General features: G+C 43.0%; 1 protein-coding gene across 1 annotated transcript in view; it reads left to right on the plus strand.

The window, feature by feature from the left end:
* Positions 1 to 4632: 4632 nt before the first annotated feature.
* Positions 4633 to 9873, plus strand: part of TMIE (transmembrane inner ear) — an 18949-nt gene continuing 13708 nt past the window's right edge. The window contains exons 1-2 of the mRNA XM_044677050.1: positions 4633 to 4711; positions 4809 to 4955. Of these exons, the coding sequence (XP_044532985.1) occupies positions 4633 to 4711; positions 4809 to 4955 (226 nt within the window). The remainder of the gene's footprint in view (positions 4712 to 4808; positions 4956 to 9873) is intronic.

The raw sequence follows: 9873 nt of genomic DNA on the forward strand, positions 1-9873 counted from the left end.
TTCTTTCTTTCTCTATCACCCACCCTAGGGTCTTGGCAATACTGGTCTACCTAGATCTGCCTGGATTGCAGTGACCATGTGGGGCCCTCCCTGAAGCCTGTAGAAGCTGGGGCAAAGCAGCAAATTATCTCTTCTCTGCCCCTCCCTCCCGAAGCTGGGAAAGAGCACTGACCAGAGATGTGATAATGTGCTTTGTAAACCATCAAGGCCTTTCTAAATGCGTGGGATGATTATTATTGTTGGCAGCCCAGATGGGCAGGCCTGAGCTAGGCAGTTCTGCTATGGGAGCTTTGGAGGTGAAGAACTCAGGGCAAGAGGCACTAATTAATTAAGCACCTTTCGCTGTTCAGGGGACCCTATAGGGATCTGGTGGAGGTGCCAAGTCTGGATAAGGCACAGATCCTCCCCTTGCTCAGTTATTTGTGTCCATCTTCCTTCACATTAAAATTTTAAGTTCTTGCAAGCCAAGAACCTGTTGTTTTATTATCTTCGTATAAGAAACACCAACCATAGGGACCTACTTCCCTGCCCTTCACAGGTACTCAGAAATTGTTGACTTGGACTGCAGCTAGATGGAATAGTGGATAGAGTGCTAGCCCTGGTGTCAAATTATGGCTTCAAACCCAGCCTCCCATACTTACTGGCTGTGAGACCCTGGGCAAGTCACTTAACCCCCATTGTCTGGTCTTTACCTTTGGATCGAATATACAGGATTGATTATAACACAGAAGATAAGAGTTTTGTTTGTTTGTTTTTGTTTTTGTTTTTAAGAAAGAATATGCCTGGCCTCTCTCAGGATGGGCAGCTCCTCTTGCAAGGCAAACTACACTCAATCAGAGCCAATTTGTGTTGCTGCAGTGTCTGGGAAACCATTCTTTGCACAGGGGACCCCAGAGATCAGCAGCAGCATGGATTCAGTGCCCTCCTGAGCTCTGGGGGACTTATTCTCCACCCCTCCCTTTTCCTCCTAAATGGGATTTGCCTCCAAGGGCTAGAATTCCTAGCTATTGCTCTCCAAATGGCTTACACACATTGGCTCATTCTCATTTGTTTTCAAGACAACCCAGGGAAATAAATACTGTGGATTTTATTAACCCCTTTTACAGATGTAGAGACTGAAACAAAGAGAGACCTTTTCAGGGCCATTTCGCTTATAATGATCAGAGCCAAAACACAAGTAGGGATTTGAAGAATGTCATTCAGAACATTTTTTTTAACAAGGACCAAGTAAGGGCATCTCAAGCTCCCCTGTGTTGGAGATGGAGGGGAGAAAAGACCCCTTATAAGTTGCAAGATTATTGTACTTGGAATCAAAATCTGGCTACCCTATGCAACCTCAGGCAATTCAGGCTCATTCAACAAGCAATAATTAAGTACCTACTATGTTCGAGGCATTATGCTTGGCACTGAGGATACACATATGAAACATATCAAGCAGAAATGCCATATGGACTTGCTGTTTGAAAGACCTGAGTTCAGTTCCTGCCTCAGACATTTACTAGCTGGGAGACCCTAGGCAAGTCACTTAATCTTTGCCTGCCTCAGTTTCCTAGTCTGTAAAATAAAGATAATTACAGTATGTCCCTTTCAAGGTTGCTATAAGGATCAAATGAGATCATGTATGTATCTTTGCAAATGATAAAGCATCATATAAATGCTAGATATTATTATTAATTATTCTGCCCAGAGGAACTTAAATTCTTCAGGCAAGCCACTTTTCCCAATTTGGAACTCATTTTCTTTTTTCTCTAAAACCAATGGGTTGGGCTACAGGATCCTAAAGGCTCACCACAGTTCTAAATCCCATGATGTCCCTGGTCCAGGCTCTCCTGAAGCTTGTGTTACCCTTTTTGGCCACCAGAGGACAGATGCGGTCCATAGTTGAAGCATCAGCCCCAGTCGCTGGGATGGAGAGAGCTCCTCCCTCATCCTTCAATTTCATCTCCTCCTCGCTAGGATGGAGATTAGCTCTGATCAAGAGCATCTGTATCTCCAAGGATGGAAGTTTCTCTCTCCCCCCCCTCCAGGCAGGTATCAGCAAGCACACAACTCAGAGCCAGGAGATCTAAATTAGTACCCTGCCTGCCTCTTACACTTATTTAGATAATTACTAGCTGTGTGGCCTTGGGTAAATTCTTGCTCATTCCTGAGCCTCAGTTACCTTCTCTGTAAAATGGGGTTGAGAATAATAATACTTACCTAACCTGCCTCCCAGGAAAGTTGTGAGGAGAGGTCTTTGTAACCTCTTTATATAAAAGTGAGCTATTATTAAGGGAGAGGAATTAGGACTAGGTGTTTTAAGTATTTATTATAATAACAATAATAATTATTATTTTTTATTATCACTGTTGTTATTGTTAGGACCAGAATTCTGATTCATGTTCTCTGATCCAGTGTCTTTCCTAGTCTTCTTTGAGAATGGGTGGTCTAGTTTCTCTTTCTTCTTTAAGTCAAAAGGGGAGTTGCAGAATCCCCCAGACCTTTGGTGTCCCCTGCCTTGCCCCCATTCTTGGGAGTTAATTCTCCTCCCAATTTAATTACCCTAGATCCAAAGGACATTTTTTTGGTCTCCCTTCATTGGGCCACCTTTTGCTGGTCTTTTTTCATGTGGGAAGATTGGTCCTATACATGGGGAATGGGAAATATGGGAGATGGCATAGGCAGTGCCAAGTTCTGTAGGTGTGTCCAGAGCCTCCAAGAATCAGGGCAGTGGATGGAAAGAGAAATCAGACAGCTCAAACTCTCTATTTTTTCTATCTTTTCTTGGTCTGTGCTTCCAGATCCCTCTGTACCAGAATGTCAAGGGCTCAGGTGTCTAAGGAAGCAGTTAGGCGAAAGAGGAGAACATTTGTCTCCTGTCTTCAGGGAGCCCCTAATCTGAGGGACCTGAGACTAAATCAGAGAGTCTGGAGCTTGGAGGGACCTTCGAGACCTAGAGAATTCCCTTCAATTTACAGACCCGGAGACATTAATGGATTTATCACCCAAGGTCAGACAGCTTCTGGGTAGCAAATCAGGATCCACCTGATTTACAGGAAGAAGAGTGTTTAGAGATTATAAAGCCCTAAGGATTCTTAACTTAGGTCTGTGAACTTTAAAAAATAGCATTTTAATTTTATTTTCATATACCTGATTTTCCTTGTAATCAGATGGATTTTGCTTTATGCATTTAAAAACAGGATTCTGAGAAGTGGTCCCTAGGCTTCATCAAACTTCCCAAGGGATCCATTATCAGAGCCCCTTTATGGGGGGAAGAAGGGGACTGACCTCATTGTGACTTTCCAGAAAACAGGTTTTAATTAGGGGAAGGCTCAAAACAGAGATATACTACAAAGACTACTGACAAACATCTTAAACTTCTCCATGTTTCCTTGACCTTGGCAGCAGAACAGTAGGGAAGGCTGTGTCTATCTGTGGGATGCAGGCAGCTAGGTGGTGCAATGGTTAGGGTCCAGTCTGGAGTCAGGAAGATTCCTCTTCCTGAGTTCAAATCTGGCCTCAGATATTTACTAGCTGTGTGACCCTGGGCAAGTCACTTAACCTTGATTCCCTCAGTTTCTTCATTTGTAAAATGAGCTTGAGAAGGAAATGGCAAATGACTAGTTTTTTTGCAAAGAAAATTCCAAATGGGGTCACAAAGAGTCAGACGCCACTGAAAAATAACTAAATAACAACAACTGTGTGATGTATTGGAATAGGGGAGGCAGTATTAGAAAATATGGCCAGGGTCAGTGCAAACACTAGTTTGCAGGCCTATTACCACCCTCTTCTTCCATAAAATCATAGAATTTCACAGTGGTAAGGGACCCGGAGCAACCTTAAAACTCCAGACAAAGAATTTCAGAGCTAGAAGTGACCCTAGAATTATCTAGTTCAATCCCCTCATTTTTTCAGAGGAGTAAACTGAATTCCTAGATCACATAGCCTATACCCTTCCAGAGCAACCTGATATAGTGAGAGAAAACATTAAATTGATAATCATTAAACCTGATGGTAAATCTAGGTTCTGTCTCTCTGTGTGAACTTGGACAAATCCTTTCCCCTCCCCATCTGTCAAATGAGGAGATTAGACTGATGTCTAAGGCTCTAGGGTCCCCAAATCTGATTATCTCTGTACTATACCTAGGGCCCTAGGGGTTTAATAAGCAACAGTTTAAAATAAAAAATCCTTACCTTCTGTCTAATAATAAAGACTGTGTATTGGTTCCAAGGCAGAAGAGTGGTAAAGGGTAAGCAATGGAGGTTAAATGACTTGCCCAGGGTCACACAGTTAGGAAATATCTGAGGTCAAACTTGAACCCAGGACCTCCCATCTCTAGGCCTGGTTCTCTATCCACTGAGCCATCTAGCTGCCTCTAACAAGCAAGAACTGGAAATAGAAATTAACCAACATAAACAATTATTAGAAAACTTTTTTCAAAGGGGGCTCCTCCCCAGCCTCCCCCAACAGAAAAAGGGGCTTCCATTCATGGAAAGTTAGAGCAAGTTGAATTGAATGAGATTGAAGTGAACTGAAGTGAATTGAGGACTCTGTCAACACCTCCCTCAAATTGAATTTGTTATCTAAAGGTGATTTTAAGGACCCCCTGGGACTGCTTGCCTTGGGCTCTCAGTGTTGCCCCTGGTGGCACAATGGGCATTTATGGTTCAGGGATCCTCTGGACCGAGGAGCCGTTTAAACTCAGGCAGAACGTGGGAGTGGGGTTATGTGGTGGGTGATTGGGGAGTCCCATTCCTGGGATTAACAGCTGAAAAGCCACTGGGCTTTCAGTGTCTCTGCCCTACCTTCTCCTCTGTGGCTCTCTCAGTCCTCTCTCCCTTCTCTTGTCTCTTGCAGCCCAGCACAGCACCCCCAAAACCCAAACCTCCCCCACTCACCAAGGAGACCGTCGTCTTCTGGGACATGCGCCTGTGGCACGTGGTTGGCATATTTTCCCTCTTTGTCCTGTCTATCAGTAAGTAGTGCCACCCCCAAACCCTTGCCACTCCCCAGGTCCTCCCCTAACACCCCATTCTCCTCTCTTTCCTTCTCTTCCCATCTTCCCTAATTCTCCCCACCCTAAGTTCCCCCTATCTTCCCTCCCTGGTCTCTTTTATCTTTTCTCTCCCAACTGCCCTGACCCTCAACTTTCTATATCTCATCAAAGGCAGCTCAATACAGTGAATGAATAATGGGATTTGGTCTCAGAGAACTTGAGTTCAAATACCAGCTATTTGGCCCAGGGAAAGTCATTTATTCTTTCTTGGCCTTAGTTTCTTCAATTGTAAAAAAACAAGAGGGTTGGACTAGACAGACACAGGGTTTCCTTTTAACTCTAAATCCATGGTCCTATGGCCCTAAACTCTGATCAAAGATGGTGGCACGTGTTGTCCAAGGCTCATCTACTCAAGAGGTAGAGGAGTCATGAGGGGAGCTCTGGAATGAAACGGGGACCAGGCGGATGGAAGGAACGGCCGTGGGCTTTGGGGGTACCCCCCTAGGAGTACTGCTTGGATGGTTGGGCCCCTGGGAGGCAGATGAGAAGGCCCTATTGGCTGCAGGCAGGCACCCTGCGGAAGGCGTACAGACTACTGCTGAAAAGTTATGGTAAATGTTAGCTGCAGGCCACGCAAGGAGGAATTCTGGTAAGTGCTAGTTGACTAACCACAGGAGGCCCCTAGTTGTTTCTGGCACCTTCTGGTGCTCAAAATGTCCCTGTTTGGGGTCTGTGGGATGGAGGAAACTGGCAATGGGGGTGGTGGGAGGGATTCTGCCCAGGGACTGGAGCCCTCTTTGCCAGGGAAGGTTGCCTCAGGGTAATTACTATAATTACCGGGGCCTGGTGTTGGGAAGGGATTCCTGTCATTCTGTCCCCAGAATGCCCAGTAGACGATCCCTCCCCATCCCTCTGCCCTCACTGGTCCTGTTTAAAGGGCCAACACCCAGGCGTGGAAAGGAGGGCAAACTGGGTGTTGCCAAGATGGAAATCCCCAGGCCCTCCTTCCAACCACGGATCAGACGTGGCCTGGCTCTCTATCCGCTGAGCCACCTAGCTGTCCCCTAACGTGGAATTCTTGCTGCTTGGAAACTGGTGTCTCCAAGAGAATCCTAGGAGATAACTAGAGTAAGTGCAGTCATACCCATTTTGTAGAGAACAAAACTAAGGTCCAGAGAGGCATGAAAGGGCTAGTTTAAGTTCACACACAGTGAATAACAAAGTTATGAACAGAACCCAGGTCTCCTGATCCCCAGTTCTGCCTTCATTCCTCCTACAATACCACAGAGGCCTCTATTCCAGCAGATAATCCAAAAAGTGGTTTCTATGGGCCTTTGGAAGGCTGTCTTTTCTTGGGATTGGCCTGCGATTTCACTTTCTGGGTCTGCCTGGTTGGGGGGGCATGGGAAAATGAACTGGCTTGTTCAAGGCAGGGTGTCAGCTGTGTGGGATTGAGGGAGAAGGCTGTTCTAGCCACAGGCTTGGTGTGGGGCAGAGGGCTGGCTGAGAAAGCCTCTATTAATAATGATAATAATACACACTTAAACATTAAAAAATGTTTTTAAAATTTCCCAGGTATTTCCTTCCCTCCCTCCCTTCCCCACACTAGAAGAGGCTTCACTTGACAAATATAGAGATATAGATACAGTGTCATTCATGTTTCTATTTATCAATTCTTTCTTTGGAGGTGGACATAAGTTATTTCTCAAACATTAATTTTGTAGCTGTATATGTATAATATTCTCTTGATTCTACTCATTTTGTTTTTTATAATTTCATGTAGGTTTTTCCACTAAAAAATTAACCTGCTCATCATTTCTTATAGCATTAAATAAACATTTAAATAGTGTTTTTTATTCAAAGATATTTTATTTTCCCAATTACACGTCATAACAATTTTCAACATACATTTTCCAAAATTATAAGATCCAAATTGTCTCCCTCCCTCCCATCATTCCTCCTTCTCGGAGATGGTAAGCAACTTGAACTGGGTTTTACACGTATTATACAAAACATACTTCCATATGGACATTGTTGGAAAAGAATACTCATATAAAACCAAAACTCCAAAATAATGCCATAAATAAACTAATGTGAAAAATAGTCTGCTTTGATCTGCATCCAACTCCAACAGTTCTCTTTGGAGGTAGATAGCATTCTTTGTCATAAGTCTCTGAGAATTGTCCTGGATTGTTCTGTTGCAGAGTAGCGAGGTCTTTCACAATCGATCATTCCATGATATTGCAGTTACTGTGTACCATGTTCTTCTGGTTCTGCCTATTTCAGTCTGCATCAGTTCATGGAGGTCTTTGCAGCTCTTTCTAAAGTCATTTTGCTTACCATTTCTTGTAGCACAATAATATTCCATCACCATCATATACTACAATTTGTTCAGCCATTCCCCAATTGATGAGCATCCCCTCAATTTCCATTTCCTGGCCACCATGAAAAGAGTTGCTATAAATATTTTGTCCTTTCCCCTTTTTTATGATCTCTTTGGCATATTCGAATGCTTTTTAAAAAACAAGTATTTTTCACCCTTTATCTCATTTGATTCTCTAAACAGGCCTGTGCTAAAAAGTAGTACAAATATTATTATTCTTATTTTATAGATGAAAAAATTGAGACACAGTGTGGGAGAGTGACTTGTTCAGAGTGACATGGTTAGTAAGAGAGCTGGTACTTTGAACCCAGGACTGTCCACTTTTGATCATGTCACATCTCCCTCCCTCCCCCAAGACATCATTCTTTCTTACCTTATACTATACTACGGACCAGGAGGTATAGGGACTAGATGTGTGATATTAGAAACAGGAACTCCCAGTTGCACAAAGTACCTCTTCCAACCCAGATTAGCATCTTTCCTGCAATTTCTAGCTTTATAGGCTTGCCTCAGGCACTGAGAAGTTAAGGCAATGTGTTCCACAAATACTGGAGGAGGGATAGGAAACTTCTTCACACTAAGGCTGGGTCTATCCACTATGCTGGGCCAATAAGATCCTTAGGCACTCAGATGCCAGGGCTTAGAATGTGGAATATTAGAGCTGAGGAGAAATTACAGATTCATCTAATTGGGTTCTCCTCATTTTTCAGATGAAGAAATGGAGTCCTAAAGGGATGAACATCCAAGGTCCTACGATGTCAGTGGCAGAGCTAAAAATTAAACCTTGATCTTCTAAGTTATCCTAGACCTTGATATCCTCCTCCATTTTCTTCCTCTATCTTTAAACTCTCCATTTGGGGGCTTTCCATGGCTCAGGGGAAATGGGAGCCCAAATTGAAGAGAAGGAAGAGTTCAGGGGGGATTACAGGATACATAGAGAAAAAGGAAAAAGTAGGTTTTAAAATTCATAGATTTAAGAAATAAGGATAGCTAGGAGGAAGTTAAGGGGCCTGGAGTTGGGAAGTCCTGGGTTCAGATCTGGCCTCAGACACTTTCTAGCTGTATGATCCTGGGCAAGTAACTTAACCCCCATTGCCTAGCCCTTACTGCTCTTCTGCCTTGGAACCAATATACAGTGTTGATTCTAAGATGGAAGGTAAGGGTTAAAAAAAAAAGGGCAATAAGTAGAATCAAGAGGACATTATGTACAGCTACAGAATTAATGTTTGAAGAATAATGAATGAATGTCCACCTCCAGAGAAAAATCTGATAAATAGAAATACAAAAGACATATCTTATGTAGACATATTTCATATAGATATATAGATATATAGAGAGAGCTAGAATGTGTCTGAGGCCAGATTTGAACCTCAGACTTCCCCTCTATAAGCCTGGCTCTCAATTCACTGAGTTACCTTCCTGTCCCTGCATTTATTTTTTATATGTCTTATATAGGGTAAACCCCATGGTAAAGTGTATGGGAAACTGGTCTTCAAAATCAGGAAGACTTCGATTCAAGCCCCATCTCTTAAGAGGCATGTATAACCCTGAGCAAGTCACTTCATCTTTTTGAGTCTTCATTTATGCTTTGTCACTTTTTTCTTTTGCATAAGAGAGTTAGAGGGCAGGCTTTGGAGTTAGGAAAACCTGGGTTCAAGTCTTTCCTGTGACATACTTTGCCTGTGTGACTTTCACCTAACCTTGAGAAATAGAACCTCAATCCTGTAGGGATCCTCTCCTACAGCTATGTTCTTATCAACCCATTAAAATGATAAGCTGTTAAATGGGTGCTAATGTGTTTTGGTAGATGGAATTTTGTCATTAGGAATTATTTACACTAATGAAGGGGCAGCTAGATGGCACAATGGATAGAGTGCAAGGCCTGTAGTCAGGAACACTTCAAATCCTAGCTCAGAAACTTTCTAGCTGTGTGACCTTGGGCAAGTCATTTAACCCTATTTGCCTCAGTTTCCTCATCTATGAAATGAGCTGGAGAAGGAAATGAAAAACCATTCCAGTATCTTTGCCAAGAAAACCTCAAATGGAGTCACCAAGAGTTGGATATGACTAAAAAAAGATGGAACAAAAACATCAGTGAAATCACAAGTCTAGTCTTTTATATATTCTTTTATTTTCGCATATTTCCCTTGATAGAATTATAAGCTCTTTGAAGGTAGGCACTCATTTTGTATCTCCAGCTCCTAGCACAGTGCCTGAATATGGTAGCCCTTTAATGAATGCTTGTTAACTGGATGGTCTGGGGCATCCCTAAGAGGTGTGATGAGTTGGGGACTATGTGTATCCAAGGAGCCAAAAACAACCCACAGCACATACAACAGAATAGGAAGACTAGACCATCTTGCTAGTCTTTAAGTTTGGTGTGGTTTCCAGCAAGGAAAGAGGTCTAACGCTCATAGACCTAAGGATATCCTTAGTGCTTTTGAGTTGTAGAACAGACCAGCTATTAAGCCAGCTTATGTAGTGTGGCTTTTTGGCCACACTCTTCCTTCCTTC

This window comes from Gracilinanus agilis, chromosome 1 (genome assembly GCF_016433145.1).
Source record: "Gracilinanus agilis isolate LMUSP501 chromosome 1, AgileGrace, whole genome shotgun sequence".
NCBI lineage: Eukaryota > Metazoa > Chordata > Mammalia > Didelphimorphia > Didelphidae > Gracilinanus > Gracilinanus agilis.